This window comes from Aythya marila (assembly GCF_965140915.1).
Source record: "Aythya marila genome assembly, chromosome: 7".
NCBI classification, from domain to species: Eukaryota; Metazoa; Chordata; class Aves; order Anseriformes; family Anatidae; genus Aythya; species Aythya marila.
This window is the reverse complement of record NC_139048.1, coordinates 13,193,198-13,210,014: the sequence shown is the minus strand read 5'-3', so window position 1 is coordinate 13,210,014 and position 16,817 is coordinate 13,193,198. Positions and strand designations below refer to the sequence as shown.

Genomic DNA, 16,817 nt, shown 5'->3' with positions numbered 1-16,817 from the left:
GAAACTGGAGATTGATGAAATGGCTGACCTTGGTGTTGGAGCTGTGCCTTTTTGCTGTTTCTGTGAAAATGCATTTCAGCTGTGTCAGGGTAGAAGCAATTGTAAATTTACAGTTTTTGTTAAAAGCTGCTGAAGCTCTGCAGCTGAGTTTCTCAAGGGCTGTGTACCCAGTAGACACATGGCATTATTTCACATTGCTCTGCTCTGCCTTATGGCTTGCAGAGATGTTGGGAGCAAGAGACAGTGTTAAATATATTTGATCTATCAACATCTACTTGGGTTGAGTGCTTCAGGGTGTGTGACTCCATAGCGGGGATGCTGATGGGGTGCAGAGAAGGGGTTTCAGTTGTGATACAGGTGGGCTCTGGAAATGTCTCAGCCAGTGTCATAGAGAAGAGCTGTCAGAGTGTTTTGCTTTTCGTACTGGAAAGTTGGAGCGTTTGATGCACTACAGGAACGTGTGCTGTGCTCCTGTGGCCCCAGCTATCATAGGGTGCATTTCCCAAGCGTTTCAGAGGCTGAGAGGACACTATCTAACACCCAGGGCTTTTCTACAGATGAATTAGCCTTGGCTAGTCACTTCCCTGAGGGGAAGACCACATCTTACCCTAACATTCCCATTTCCAAACAGCTCTCAAAACAGGTACGGTAAATATATGTGCTAGTAAACCCTGCATCTCTCTCCCGTGTAAACCACAGAGCTACAGGACTAAAAAACTGTTTGCCCTCCTAAGTATTTCCACTGTCATCCAGTGAAACCGTAGCAACACAGAAGGTTATGCAACCCTGATTTGCCTGGCAGGACCTGCAGATATTGGCAGTGTCCTGCGCCAGGAGAGCAGAGCTTTTTGCAGCTGGAATCTAATCTTTCGACACACCCAGGCTGTTACCACCTTCCAGAAAGAGGTGTTTTTATGCTGTTGGCCAGAAGGCTTGTGGACTTGCTAACCTGTGGTCTAGCGCTGGTAGGCTGGAGGAGCAGCATCCTTACAAGAAGCTATTTTAGGTTGTTTTAGAGCTTCAGGTTTAGTCATGCTGAGTTTCTGACGGTTGCCAAAACATGCATGAGACACCGGGCAACCTAGTTTTCCCAGCTCGAGACCAAAAGAACTAGCAAAACTAGCTTCGTTAATTCCTAAGCCTTTCTTTTAAAATTAAACAAACCCACAGGCTTAGAAAGAACTGCGCAGCGTGTGGGGCACAGACTGTCAGCCTGGGTGTGTGCATCACCTGGGGGAGGAGGGAGAAGGGGCTCTGGCATCCACCTCCCACTGCCCTGGGCCAGGCATCCCGCTGCTGACTGTGGGCACATGGTCAGTGAGTCTGGGCCTCTGGGATTTGTACTTTTCCTGGAGTATCAGAGAGCTGCAAATATCAAAGTTGCTAGTCCCTGTCCTTGCTGTTTGGTTATTGGACAGTCCTTGTGTGCCAACAGAACCACACGTCCATTTGAAGATAGATTTTTGTCCTCATTCTCTTGTCTGGAGCTCACTGCAGATGTCTACGCTGATTAATACAGACCCTAAAGAGAACAGGACAAAAAGGAACACACAAAGACAGCAATAACTCTTCCCTGCAAGTTGTCCAGGTGCATTTGCAGTGCCCGTCAGCTGAATGGGTGATCTGAGGTTAGAACTCCCTGTTCTGTAGCTGTCTTCCATACTGGGCTGGCTCCTTCAAAAAAATAAATGCAATTGTTGTCCTGCATCAGGAATATGGCAAGAGGGATGACAACATTACTTGTATTTGGACCTATCCTCTTCTTGAGTTTTCCCCTACAGCCCAGGAACTCACGGTCAGCCTTGCTGCTTTGGATTTACAGGCAAATCTAAATATTTCCAGAACCTCCCGAAGACAGCTACAGTACTTGTTGGTATCTCACCTAGGATTATGCTGAGGGTATCCCTCACAGGGCACGTTGTTCATGTTGCAGAACCAAACAGCATCATGTCACTTTAAAAGCAGAGATTGCTTAGGTCTGCCAAGATAATTTAAGTGCCCACGTCTCCATCTCAGTGTAGAAAGGACAGGAAATACCTGGTTACAGATTTAACTATTTCTGTCACCATCCAGTCCTGGGTTTCTGTTTCTTACAAGAAGCTTGGAAATTATTTGAATAACAAAGAACATTTAAGACTATTCCTCACAAAAATATGCAGACTTGGTGCCTTTGCTCTCACTGTGTAGCGTTTTTCTTGGGAGAAGGTTTTTGGACAGGCTGCCAAGGAAACCATGGGAGGAATTGAAATCCTCCATCAATTGATGAAGAGCCTGGGTCTCTCACCCTGGCGACTGAAAGATAGAAAGGTTTAAGGCACCCTCCAGTGATGTGATGCTGGTGCTGTATTTGGGTACCAGAAATGCAGCGTGAAGCTTGCTGTGGGAGGGCTCACTGACAGAAGAAATAAAGGAATACAGGAATAGTGCCCTGCTGAAGAGACATTTCCCTGCCTGTACTTCTGGTGAAGTCACTGAAGAGGGCAATGACACAGCTCCTTGTGAGACAGCATCTCAGGTGCAGCACTGCAAGAAATAGCATTCTCCGAGCTTTTCAGAAAAAAAAGTAAAAGATTCTTTTCTTCTAAGGAGTGTATATAAAAATAAAAAAGAAGGTATTTATCACAGATGCTCTTATTGAACACCACCTTTCTATTGTTAGTAACACTGAGAGGGACCCCTCCTGCCCACCTAGAATTGCCCCCACACCGTGCACAAGATGCAGAGCTGCTCTGCATTTAGATGCTTGCAAGCAGACACTTCTCTCACAGTGAAGTGACAGAGATTGTGGGTTCCTGGATCTGAGCCTGCAGCACAGGTCACTGATTATTTCTGTTTTTTTAAGGTGTATCAATGAGCAGGGCTTTGCACGGGTACTGCAGAGGGGTCTGTCTGCACAGTTTGCTCTGGGTGGCTGTCCTGGCTGACTCCATCCAAGCACAGTTCGTGTTGGACCCCATTCTAACAGAAATCGCTTCCTTCCTTTCTTCTCTCACCCTCCCTTCCCCAGCTGATAACAAGACGAAAAAGAAAGTAGCTCATCGGGACAGGAAGCAGGACTTCTCTGCCTTCAAGCAGACAGACAGCGAGATGAAGGTTAAAATATCACCGCAGCTCCTCCTGGCAATGCACCGCTTCCTGGCAACAGGCAAGTGTGGATTATCTGTTTTCACCATCATGCCAGAGCCTCGGAGGCAGTTTGTCAGCAAAGGCCGGTGAGGTGGGTGGGACAGTGCAGGCGGGAAGGGAGGCTGGATGGTGGGGTGACAAATAATGCCACTGTTGTGTTTTTCTTTTTAAATTCTCTCCTCTCCTGTGTTCAGTGTCGGCATGAACCCTCTGAGACATTTACCAGGGGTGGACCAGTAACTTTAAATTGGTCTGAAAGGTAAGGATGAATGCCAAGTGCCGCACTGCATGTCTAGAGTCCGTCAGATTAACGACTAGCAAGTGCACCCCATTAGGAAGAGCTCAGGGAACAAACCACAGACGACTCGATACCACTGGCCAGCTGACTGTAATTGCACTCTGGCACTTCATCCAGAAAGAGATGCTGGACTTTTTGCAGGAAGGTGTAAACCTGTTCCATGAGACTTTTTGACTCGAAGTGAAAAACAATCCCGACACATTTAATGCAGACTGCACAGGCAGTTGAACTGTACTTTTAAAAATGGATTTTCTTGCTGGCTTGTGTGACCTCCGTTGATGGCTCCGGGTTTCAGAGGACAGTTGTCTCCATCCCAGATCACCTTGATGCTTTAGCCCTTGGGTGGGCAGTCTGGCAGAGAGGCCAGGGGCTTGAATGGTTTCTTGCAGCTGACATTGCCTTCCGTCGTAAAGTTGGTCCCTTCACCTCAGAGATGAGACCTGTTAACAGGAGAGCTTGTGGAAAACATACCTTCCTATTGCTCACGTTGTCTCTCTTTGACATATAAAGACTTCTCATGTGCAGGCCTTTCAGACGGGCGTCTTTCACTGCTATATTCGACATATATTGATGGATTGAAATTCATTCTGTCTCAAGCTGGCCAGCTCATGCTGGAAAGCAGTACTTCCCCTCCTAAGACACAGTGACTGCCTGCCTAGATGCTCCCAGTCCGCCTTCGTGCTTTATTTTGCCTCTGCGACTTAAAAGAAACACGTGCGTGATCGGTTTTCACACCTCAGCTGAGGGACAGTAAATCCTTAAAAGGCTTGGACTCCTGCGGCTCATGTGCATGTGAGCATGTCCTTGGTGAAAGGAAACAGTTCAACGGGAAGACGCGGATTTAACAGCAAGCAAAGCGTTGTTCACCTAGTTGTACAAGACTTGGTGGAGTTCCCTAAGCACCTTCTCAACAGACATAGTCTTACAGTGCTGCGTCTCTGCTTGTTTTGTGGATGAAAGGATTTTGTAGCTTAAATCTGGCAGTGAAGCCACTGCTAAGTAAGATGAAAGCTACAATTTTGGTTTCTCTGTTCTAATTTGAGAATAGTATCTGGAGCAGATGAAAGGTGCTGGGTCATTAACGGTCCTGTTCTGAAAGGTGTTAGGAAAGCTTATCAATTTGCATGTGTCTATCTCGACATCCCTGGCCTAACTCTCTCACACAAGGATAAGCTTTTTCACCTCAAGCAGCTGCTGTTGGGAACACTGATGACTGAAGAGCAAGTGGATAGGGAATGTGTTCTGTGTGTCAGGTATTAATCCCACGTGGTTTGAACTGACCTGCACTGTGTCTCACTTTGAGTAACTCTTCCCATGTGAACCCTGGCAGCCCAAATTGTCTTTGATTTATGTAGAGCATCTATCTAGAGCAACTTTCTAGGCCCCAAACTCTGTTTTTTTTTATAGAGTGCAAAAAATGCAGTAACTTAATACCTTCTGAGGAAAGAAAAAGTGCATTCAAAGGTTCTCTGTGCCCCAGTTGTAAAGCTCTTCCCATTTACAACTCTCCAATGAGCCTATTCGACTGTGATTTCACTCTCAAGTGGGCAAGACTGCCTTCCTTTTTTCTTTTCCATTTCAGATGGACATGGTTTTTGGTTGTTTTGAAAAATACTGCAGTAATGAAGGTTGAGGCGTTCCTGTTTTTTCCCCTTACAAATCTAACAGTCTCAAAAGACAGGAAGCCTGCAATTCCGTAATGGATCTCTCTGCATCCGTGTGTCTTTTATAGGCAAATGCTTATTAACGAGTATTGCTAACTTCTTGCCAGGCATATGAAGTGTAATGCCAGGTTGTATCTTTTGTTATAGAAGTAGAAGCCTTTGGTCCATCCCAGATGTCGGAGAAGATCCTTCTAAGGCTGCTAAAACATCCCAACGTTATCCAGGAGCTGAAATACGATGAGAAGAACAAGAAAGCCCCAGAACACTACCTCTACCAGCGAAACAAGCCTGTCGACTACTTCATTCTCATTTTACAGGTCAGACATGTGATTATGTTGCTATGTGCAGTATCATGCATCTCCTGACACACTACTTTTGCTACCTCTCTCGTTGAATTTTATCTTCTTTCAACCATAGGTTTGAAGCTATGGTTTGTGGTAACTGCTCCAGTCTTCTTTATGAGTTTACCAACTTGAAGAGCTCACTCTGCTGTGATGGGCAGACAGTGCTTCCCACTGCAAAATGAAGTTATTTGTGCTTTAGGTATTACTAGGATCAGCAGTGCAAAAGAATCCTTGTGTACAGCTAGCATTGCTTGGAAAACAGGGGTACAAAAAATGTCATGTCAGTAGGAGCTTGGCCAGGATGCTTTACAAATGTATTTTTTGGTTTGAGCTTGGCCAGGATGCTTCACAAATGCATTCTTTGGTTTGCGGAAGGAGGCATGGGGAGTTTGACAGTTCGGAAAGATGGCGTTTTTCCATGCAATTTTGAAGCCTGCACCTTTGGCGGTGTGCTAAATGCAGGTTTTAGTGGGGCCATTGCGCCATCTACTGAACCCCTGCCACCTCCTGCCACAGCCCCTGCAGTTCCCTGGGCGCCCTGCCACCTCAGCTCTTGCCCTACCCCGAGAAAGTTGCATTTGGGTGATTTTTAGATTGCCACCCTAGGGGGTGTGGAAGGACTGCTTTCTGTTCACTACAGGTTCCTTTTCAGTGCTGATTATCTCCTAGGGTCTGTTACTTGGCAGGAACATTCTAGCACTGTTTGAGCAGGAACATTTTGCTGGAAAGGTGCTTATGTGTCTATCCTGGACAACTGAAATGAGTTTTGGTTTACAAACAGAGGCATTGTAGCTGAAGTTGTAACACAGGGCTTGAAATCTTCCTCACCTTTGCCTTAAAAAAAAAAAAAAAAAAAAAAGGAATGGGTGTCAGGGGGATTAAACATCATTAGTGATAAACAATGAAGAAAGCACTGGAACATGGTATTGTGGATTCAACATGCCTCTATTTTAGAAAAGAATTAGGTTGTTTTTTGTTTTTCTTTTTTAAGTGTTTGAGGAGCCACTGGTAGCTCTTTAACTGTTCTTTCTTACGTGCTGAGTTGTTGCAATCTAAAATACTCCAGAGGCAAGATAATGCTTCTGGATGAGGTAATGCTGCAAAGCTGTAAGTGGAGGACATGTGCAATCTAAAAGAACAATTGGTTCTTTCTGAGCTGCTCTCCAGTCAATAAATATTTAGTGAAAACAGTGTGCTAAGTCTATAATGCATTTGGAAAAGTGAGTTTTGTGGTAGATGCACACTATAAAAATGGTAACGTTGGTTCTGCAGGGATGACGAAGATCAATACTCTGCTTTTGTTACTTAAAATATCTGGTCTTGGGCAGATTCTCTCACCCGGAGCTACCAAGAATACCTTTCACAGTAAAAGCATACAAGAACAAAAAACATGTTCTGTGCATTAAATTCACCAACTTAATCTCTGTAGAGTTACTGTTTTAGTTGGAAGGTCACCTTATGCGAGTTTTTCTTTAGCTACTGAGAAGTTCTTCTGTAGCGGTTTGAGATTTGTTTCTGTCATTCTGTTCTTTCAAAATTCATGTCAGGGCATTAAGCAGAGGAGAAATAGAAACTGTGGATGCATGTGTTTAAACAGGGCAGCTATCATCAGATTGCACATGTGGGGAATTCTTGGTTTTCCAGCTGCTGTAACTATGCCAGGCATGCCTTACCTTCTTACGGCCACCTCCGGGAAGTGCCGTGTGTGCTGACAGAGCAGCAGTGCTGGAACTGAAGCTACACTCTTGCTGCTAGCTACTAGCTTGTATTTGTTTAGCTACTAACCCAGACTGACTGTATGTGAAGATCAAAGCCCACTTGGGTTTCTTGTGTATGTGTTTTGAAGACCTGGCCTTGGCTGGGAAATAACCAGCAGTGACAAGTGGGTTGAGAGCCCCGTTTATAACCAGTCTTGGCCTGGGTGACCAAGTTGTACCTACTGGAAAGCTTATAATGAACAAATAAGCTACCTATTGGTGTGGTGGAGTGAAATTGATTTTCAGAGGGATTATATGAAGAGGTTATTTGTGATAGCAGGGGAAAGTGGATTTGTGAGCCAGGCTCTCTCTTCCTGTTAGATCGATTTTATGTTCTTTCTGATCTGGGATGGTTGGGAAAACTGACTTAGTATCAGGTGTTACGCAGGCTGATTTCATTTACATGATTTTCTGCATCAGTACAGTGCTGTAAAATTAAAGTCATGTTTAAATAGTTTAAATAACATTTAAGACAATAAACACATAGAAATAAAATCTTTTGGACTTATTTTCATCTGATTGTGTAGATCTGATGCTCGATTCACTTAGTACAAGTATCAAGTCTGCCCTTTCCACCCTTGCCAGAGGGAAAGCATTGCAGGTAATTAGGCTGTTTGCCTGAAAAACCAACCTTGGTGTAGTTCAGCCTGAAAGGTGCTTGAGATCTCTTCTTCCTGCAGTTCTGTACTGTATCTCTCAGTACAGTATCAGTAAAGATGGAGGTGAAAGCCAAGTCCCACTAAGGAGGCAATTATTTCCTCCTAGTTACATACCAGATAATTGGGATGTTTACAGCTACATTTGATAGTGTAGCTTCTGTTCTAGACTCCTTTGTGTGATACTAGCATGTGATGTTAAATGTTTGGTGCAGACCACATCAGAAATGGTTGCATGGCCTGGTAGGATGGTGGCGTACAGCTTGGGAAGCACTGAGGGTCCTTCTAGACAAGACTCTGCAGAAGAACAGGATCACAGTTTAAGGGCACTGGAATGTGTAAAACGGCCAGAAACCAACAAAACTAAAATAGCCCCAGGACTGCTGCTTCAGGAATAAGGGCTTTGTTTCTGTGGGAATCTCAGTGGTGAAAGTAGACGGCCTCCTCGTGCGTTGTCTCCCGTCTCCATTTCCTGTGTTTGTATTAGAGGGGGCTTCCTGTCAATGTGAGCCACGGCCCCAAATGTGTAGGTGTCTCAAGACCCCAGATGACCGTGGTCCCCCATGTAAGCCTGTTGTGATATTGGGGGAGTATTTTTTAACTCACACTGGGGACACGCAGCCTGGCAGCCCTTGAAGCACGTCAGTAGTACACCCTGAGCTGCCATGGGGGCCCTGCTCCTCTGCAGGGACTCACACAACCACAAAAGAGCAGAACAAGAGTGTTTTGCCCCCGGGGTCTATCCCTTTTCAGGCATCCTTACAAACTGCAGGGACCATGACACAGCTTAGTAACATCAGGGCAAACTAGCTGTTGGGGCTCAAGTCTGGTCTTGTGCCTCCAGACCCGTGGTCCCTTTTAATTGCAGCTCTCTCTCCTTTTCCTTAACAGGGGAAGGTGGAAGTGGAGGCTGGGAAGGAGGGGATGAAGTTTGAAGCTGGTGCTTTTTCCTACTATGGGGTGATGGCCCTCACAGCATCGCCAGGTATGTCCTCTTACCTTCTGCTTCTGGAATGCACTCGTGCACAAGCCTACCTGCTGCCGTGCGTGTGGCAGGAGGGGGCTGCGCAGGGCATCCCCCACGGTGTCCTGCGGGGCCGATGCAAACAATAAGCTCCTCGCTAGCAAAACTATCTGCCTGGCACAGCATCTCCGGGAGGCACTGACACTCGTGGCAGTGCTGACTCTGAAAGCTGAGCCCTCAGGCTCCCAGAGGATGCACACAGCAGCCGTAGCAAGGGAGGTGTTTGGTCCTGGCTGGGAGCTTTGTATTGCTTCTCACTGTAGCATAGCAGGGATTGAATTAATCAGAATAAATAATTAGTAGCAGAGGGACATCTAGTGGTGTAGCATACAAACAACCTGCTGGTTTCGATATGGTTTGCTTTACCCAGTGTTGGTTCTAAAGGCCTTTTGAGGGAAACGAGGGCAGTGGGACAAGGAAAAGAGACTGTTCCTGTAGCTTGTGCAGAGATGTAACTGGGAGATCAGCAAGAGGGAGAGCTGGCAGCTGAGGCTGAGACATGAGTGAATTCCTAGTGCATAAACAGTAGCTGCACAACCCAGCATCTCACAGACACAACTCAGGGAGCTGCCTTATAATCATCCAGGAGCATGCTTCAGTGCTCCAGTGGGTGTCATCCTGCTGTCCCTTTGCACTCGCTGCCATACCTGGTCATTCAGTGCCAGCAGCATCACCTTTTAGATCACAGAGATCTTGGTTTGGCATCCCCAGCCCTGGTGGAAGAACTGGGGCCTTAGTGCTGGCGTAGGCCATCTGCTCACCCTGTCACCTCAAGGAGAAGTTCTCATGCAGAAATCACTTCTGTGTAGAGGCACAGCAGATTCATGTTCCGCTTGAGAGGCAGCTTGTTATGATAGTAGGTTAATGGGAACTCTCTGTATGTATGTGTACCTATGTATATGCACACCAGGGAATGGGCTTTGGAACGAAACTTGCTTTGTAGGTTATGAATTTAGCCATATTAAACTCGACAAACATCAGCAGTTCCCATGGAAGTCTGAGGAGCAGCTGGTAGCTCTGTGTTGCCATTTTACCCATCCTCTACTGGCTCTCTTTTAGGAGCTAAAGAAAGAGTAATTCTTCCTTAATTACATGAGCTTTAATCGATCTCACTTGTACCTTCTGAGGCTTGACAGATTTGGAAGTGTGCAGACCACTGGGTGGATTTTACCTGTACAGTAGCAGCAGTCTTCACGATGAATCATACGTAATGTGTATGTGTGTACAACTGGGTCACATTGCTGTTTCTTTGCCATCGAAGCTCAGGTTTTACAACATGGGCCAAACAGAGCTGGCTTAGGCACGACCACTTCTCTCCTCCCAGACCTAAGCTCGGAAATCATTTGTGGCATCTCTTTTTTTTTTGCCGGCATTGTTCAGTTTGAATGTTCTTGTGTTTCCTTCTCATGTTGCTAACCCTCCCTGCAACCATGCCAGTTGCCCCAACTCCTGTGAGATCAAATGGCTTACCCGTTCATGCCTCTGCCCTGAAATCCATCTTGGATTGGTTTTGTCAAACTAAAGCATGTACATTTTTTTAAATTAAACTTGGCCAACCTTGGATTTGCTCACGTGTGGTTGATTGGCTTTTACCAGTAGCAAACCCCTCCTTTTGCTGTTTTTTTTTTCTTTTTTCTTCCCCAGATTTGAGAGAAATTGCTTTACGATGTCTTGAAGCATCAAGAGACTTCTGTTAGGATGAGCTCATAAAATTAAAGTAGTTCTTGTTGCTCTAAGTAGACATGAAAGCTCATTTAGAGTATAAACCCTCAGAGAACAAGGGAAAACTGTTCTTCCCCATCTCCTGATGAGATGTCATGTGCCTGCTCTCCCCACCTGGAATATGAAGCCAGTAACAGGAGATTAAAGCATGTTTTCAAAAAATTGAACAACAAATCAGTGAAGCTTTCATTAACTACAGCTGGGGAGGGATTACAGACATGACAAGCAGTACTTGACCCATTCTGGTAGGGATGAGCTTGGAGAATCACAAGCTTGCTTGACTTGTTACCGAAAACTTGGAGTGTCCTTTGGTTTTATTTCTATTTTTATTTTATTCCAATAAGGAACTGCACCCATGAAAGCTTTCTGGTTGTTTTAACTCTTTGCCTTCCAGGCTGGAGTGGGCACCACCGCTCCTTTTGAACTATTTTAAAAATAAGTGTACCTTGTTGGACCATTCCGTACTGGATGACCATTCAAACTATCACGTGAAAGTTGTTCACTGTAATTCCACAAGCTTGTTCTTTGGTTCATTCCTAAAACTGTTTAATTGTCTTTTTTGTTTTGTTGTTGTTGTTGTTGTTGTTTATTTTAACCCTTTACTTTTCCACAGTTGATTTGCACTTTTGGTTTTAGTTCTTCAGTGTGTGAACTGGCTCCCTCCCCTGTCAAGTGTGGATAGCTGCCGCCTTTCTGGTCGTGATCTCATCCTTTTTCTCTCCCTCTTCTAGTTCCCTTGTCCCTGTCTCGTACCTTTGTTGTCAGCAGAACAGAGTTGTTAGCAGCAGGTTCTCCAGGTAAATCCGCATGCTTCTATTTTCACCATTCTTGTGACTGCCCTGATGCCATAAAAAGTCAGCTGCAGTCTGTATTTATCTGACCCCTTTGCTCGTTAGGGAGAAGTCCAGCACAGAATTATGCCTCGCAGGTAGGTATCCTGAACTGTCATTTGTGGTAACTGGTAGCAACGTGAAGGAGTCATCCAGATGGGAAGAGCTGAAAACACATTTAAGAAAAATGTATTTGGTAATGTGCACTTGTTCTTGTTTCTTGTATGTCAACTGGTGGAAGGGAGATTTTAAAAGAATGTATCCTCTCCCAAGCTGAGATTTAAGAACTTAAAAATTTCCTGAAGAAAATGCATTTGGCAGAGGAGAATGTTTAAACTGCCTTAAAAGGAGAAGTCCTTTAATGAGAGAATTCTGATATTCTCATACGGGCTAGCTCTATGGTTTGAATACAGTCTGGCCATTTCAAGTGCTCAGAAGCTTTAAATTTTCTTTCAATGAGGTTAATGCTGTGAATTGGTACAGAGATTTACTGAGTGGATGGATTTGCAATGGAATGTGCAGTAAGGCTGAGGGAGCTCCTGTGGGTTTTGGTTCCCATTTTGCTCAAGACCTTTCCTCGCTGAATGACAAGTTGATTGACAGCAAAATCCCTTCGGAGAGTGGAGACCAAGGAGCGAGCAAATTGGGCCAAAATGAGCTCTGAGATGTGGCTGAGAAGTTGGAAATTGGGAAAGGTCAAGAACTGAGCTTTGCAGATGCTGCATGCACAGAGCAGTTGAGAAAGATGGAGACCCACCAGGAGAGTGCGTAGGAACAGCAGAATCCTAAAATAATCTGGGCCACCCTGAACATGTTTCTTCCCTTTGAAGTTTTCTTTTTCAGATGAAATGTGTCTTTCCCTGGACCTAAAAGCAAACAAGATAATGATATGCATATTTAAGTGAAACATCTAAACGTCAGTACATATCATGCAATTCATAAACTTTCACCATCTGCTTCCTGTATTTTTTCTGTCTTCTTTTTTTTTTTCAGTTTTGAAATTGTATTTCACCATCAGTCCTTAAATTAGTCTCATGCACTTTCCAAACAAACTACAGGTTGTTGCCCTGCAGGGGATTTTTTCCTGCCCTTTTAAAGTTTCCTGCTGCTAAACTTAAAAGAAGGGGGAGAAATATAATCTTTCTTTAATTAAAGTACCTGATGGCTTTCTTTTAAGCTCGGTGGCTTTGATTATCTTTTTTAGCTTGGTTCTTTTGTTTTGCCAGGTCTTCTTTTTTTTTCTTTTTTTCTGTTTCCAAATAAGTGTATACCTTGCACATGCAAATTGTTCCCAATATAAATGCCAAGCATATTTTCCTAGCTTTTTGTCCCAATCAAAAAAAAAAAAAAAATCAGTAATGGAAAATAAAAATGGGAAGAATCTCCTTTGAAAGGAACTGATAGGGTGAGCCTGGTCACTATGACAATGTCGTGCCAGTTCTGATGAAACCCAGGCCTTCTGCTGGGTCCTTCTAAAAAGGAACCTCTTATTAAACCCTAAATGGGTAATATGGTTATCTTGATATTTGTCTTGTGGTTTGCGCTCTTAATGCCCAGTATGTACAGGTGAGGAAAACTGGGGTAGAAAAAATCTGGCAGGGCGCTGTTCTGCCAACGCGGGCCTGCCTGCTGCTCCGTCTGTCATCTGCCCTTTGTGTCCTCCCTTCTGCAGTAACTTCTCCCCATCGACTTGTACATGGCTCCAGAAGCAACGTCCTTTCCCTCTTATTTTTAGCAGTCACATTTATTTGTTCTGTCCTTTTGTCCATTTATTTTAATCTGCTTTGTCACAAAGCTCTCTGTCCTTAGCTTTTTATTAGTAACGTACTGTGAGACACCTGGTGAAAGCAGAGGGCAAATCGGAGTCAGGCCAGTGGAAAGCTGTTCCAGATGGAAGCCTTTATCCCAAACAGCAGTGATGCTGCTCCTGTCACACACAGCCAGATTTTGTGTACACAGGTGGGAAAGACAGGACAAATTCGTTCAATCTTCATGCTTGTTCTTCGGAAAGGCTTAGAGCACCAAGCCCCATGTGCAGACAGAGGTTTGGCTCCTGGCAGCAGTTCCTGCAGCCCATTGTGGCTTTCAAGATGGCAAGTGGGTACTGAGGAAAACCTTGCAGGGCTCTGAGTGCTTCCCTCTAAGCCTCTGCTTGGTGTTACCATAGGGACCTGCACTAATTCCTCGTAGTGCAGAAGTGGCAGAAAATTTGCCAAGCTCTCAGAACCTGTATTTTTCCATTCCCTTTTCTAAAATAGGAGGAAAGAAGACGTCAGTGGCATTGCAAGTGGGAAATAAAAAACCAGGGCTGGTAGCATTAGGTTTAGGGAAGCGTAGATGTAAAGATGTGGAACAGGCTATGTCATTTTGGCAAGAGAGGTATGTTCATGGTGATTAAATGGCAAAGGTAGGATTGAATTTTAGTGAGCTTTTTTTAGACCACTTTATATATTTAAAAATCATAAAATTTGAAAAACTTACAAGGATGTTGTTGATTTGCTCAGAGGCTTTGTATCTTCAGATTATGGGAAAATGATGCCTCAGCTGAGAATGGAGATCGTGTGGGGAGTAGCACAGATGCCATGAAGTTACGGTTTGGTCTGGATGGATGAAATGTAACTGCAGTAAGATCTAAAAATTCACCAGTCCCAAAGAGTTCTTTGATCTTTGTACGTGCACCCAGGGAGAAGCCCATCTGCAGACATGCTTGGGATCTCTTTTAGGATGCATTTCTGCATGTCCTCCTGTCATCTGAGTCACTGTGTGGGTGGAAGCTAGGGGTGCAAAATGCCTGTGGCTTGCTGAAAGCACGTTTACATGGGAGGAACTGTGACCCATCGCATTCTGAAGGGATAGCTGCAAGATTTTCAAGTGAAACCCTACAGTGCTTAAAGGCCAGTGACGGGAAGTAGTATCTCTAGTTTACTTCTTTCCTGTCCATGTCTCTCCTGGACGCAGATTTTTCTGTGTAGCATGGACTGTTTTCCCTGTTTTGCTGGCTGGTGTGCACCATGTGGAGCTTGCTCCCATTCATAGAGTTTTTCTCCCTTCAAGCATTGGGGGGTACAAGAGGGAACGTTGCTGAAGCAATCATCACGTGGACTGTCCTCCGGTCCACTGAAGACACTATCACTCTGATATTTTTAAAAATGACTGTTCTAATCCAGGAAACAAGGCGGTATTTGCAGGTACCGGGTGTAATAAAATGGGCTAAGGGTTAGCAGGGACTGACTGTGGATGAAAGGTGTGGTGTGGAGTTACAACTATAAACCATTAAGAAAAAAAAATCTATTAAGCACGGTCTGACTATCAAGAGCTCCTGAACGGAGCCTTGGGAGTTTGCCTCTTCCATTGGCAGGAGCACTGTGACCAAGTGTGCACAGGGCACATCCACCGTAGCACAAACCAAACCAGGTTTGTTTAAATCCTACTCATGATGTTGGCTACCAGCTCTGGATTCAAAATATGCTCTTTTTCAGGGTCATTTTGTTGTTTAGCTGCATGTCTATGTAAGAGTAGGTCAAGTATTTGCAGATGCTCTGTGTTACTTTGCGATTTATGATGTCCCTTTGAAACTGGTGGCTTCGAATGTGTTCTACTTGATTTAAGATGTCTTTTGCTCTTGCCCATTTCCCAGCCGAAAACAAGTCTCCACCTCGGCCCTGTGGCTTGAATCACTCAGACTCTTTAAACCGAAGTGATCGCATCGACGCAGTGACACCGACGTTAGGGAGCAGCAACAACCAGCTGAATGCGTCTTTCCTCCAAGTGTACGTCCCGGACTACTCAGTGAAAGCACTCACAGACATTCAGTTTGTCAAGGTAGGAAAAAAAATGATAAAGCCCCAGGAAAAAATGCGGGGGGCTGGGCTGGGCTGATGGGATGGAGAGCCTGGGGAAAGGAGGTCCCTCTAGATTGCTCTGTAGCACTATGAGTAAATAGGCTTATGAAAACAGCCACTAGAAAATCATTTTAAAGTACTTTTTCTCAGTCTCTTTTGTCCAATGATTTGTCTTCAATGTTCCTCTTATTTAGGCCTGTAAGCAGATTGGTCATACAAGTTTCTGGATTTCAGGTCCCTTGGGGAGAGATAGTAGAAAATACCCTCTCTGCTTTTAGTCCTGAAAGACTTAGCTTGTGAAGCCTTTGGAGCCATCTGAATGGAGATCTGACAGCATCCTTTTCTAAAGGACGAGACATTTTGTGTTCATTGCAGTATTTATTCACTTTTGATTTTGGTTTTAGTTTGGGGTTCTTGATCTTACTTTCTAACTTGTCATCTTTCTGCTCAGAGATGTCTTGGACATTCATCTTTATCTTAACTTGATGTTAGGCTCATGTCTCACACTACCAGTGAGTGGCTGCACGGATACAGCTCTGTCCCCCAGCATGGTGCATCCCACGCTGAAATGTGCACAAGTCCTGTGGGATAAGGAAATGTAGCTGAGCTGAGGAGCAGCAAATGCTGGCAGCAGTTCCAGCCCAGCTGGGAGTCGAGGGAAGCTGACGTCCCATGGCCAGAAATTGACCTTGATGCTTTTCTTAAATTAAGTGCACACTCACATTTTCTTTGTGTGCAACCCAAATGATTCATGAACTCAACTCCTGTCAAAGTTAATTCAATATTGAAATTGTGGAAAGGAATAGAAATACTAGAATGCTAAATCAATTGTTCCACACCTACAGGTAGCCAAATTTTAAAAGGAGAGTACAGTCTCTGATTGAAAACGTGACAAATGCAGTGGTTCAGGTTGCTGAGTTATTATTACTGGACAAGTGATTCTTGCTACAGATTTCCATGGCCGATCTGCCGTACAGAGCAGCTGGTCATCTTATGCTGGCTTATACGGAGTCCTTCCAAATCTCATGGGGTTGAACTGTCTGGTGTCTCTGCAGTCAGACTTGTAGCCCTCCTTTTATATCACTCTGCTTTGTACGTAGGGCAGGGTACTCAACAGCCACGTTGTCATTGTGCCACGCAGGCATTTCTCAGGTAATACCTTAGCCAGGGCTGTGACCTGAGCATGTTTGGATTTGGCTTTCAGAGTAGTGATTTGACCCATCTGAGTCTCTCTATTTCCAGTCCCTCTGCTCTGTTGCTACCAAAACTTGATTTTCCCCCATACCACCATATCCAGCAGTATGGGACTGTGACCTCCTCACACCTGGTGCCCCACGGGCAGCATCAAAATGCTCTGTGCTCTAGGCCAGCTCCTGCCATGACTGTCCTGCTAAGTGCAGGAAGGGGAAAACTTCATGGGTTGCTAATTAGATCTAGACTCTGTGGAGACCCCAATCTTTTCTAGAATCAAATGCCCTTATGTATCAGAATAAGGAATTAGCTCCTGCTGCATTTGCTGCCCTAAACAAGGGCAGCAATGCTCTTGCCCTCTAG

General features: G+C 44.8%; 1 protein-coding gene across 3 annotated transcripts in view; it reads left to right on the top strand.

Annotated features, from left to right (window-relative positions):
* CNNM2 (cyclin and CBS domain divalent metal cation transport mediator 2) overlaps window positions 1-16,817 on the top strand; it is a 114,778-nt gene that overhangs the window by 90,752 nt on the left and 7,209 nt on the right. Inside the window, exons 3-7 of one of the 3 annotated variants that reach the window (XM_082764841.1) lie at window positions 3,008-3,145; window positions 5,236-5,405; window positions 8,737-8,830; window positions 11,323-11,388; window positions 15,059-15,243. In XM_082764841.1, the coding sequence (XP_082620967.1) occupies window positions 3,008-3,145; window positions 5,236-5,405; window positions 8,737-8,830; window positions 11,323-11,388; window positions 15,059-15,243 (653 nt within the window). The other 2 variants (XM_082764843.1, XM_082764842.1) reach the window with 2 other exon arrangements.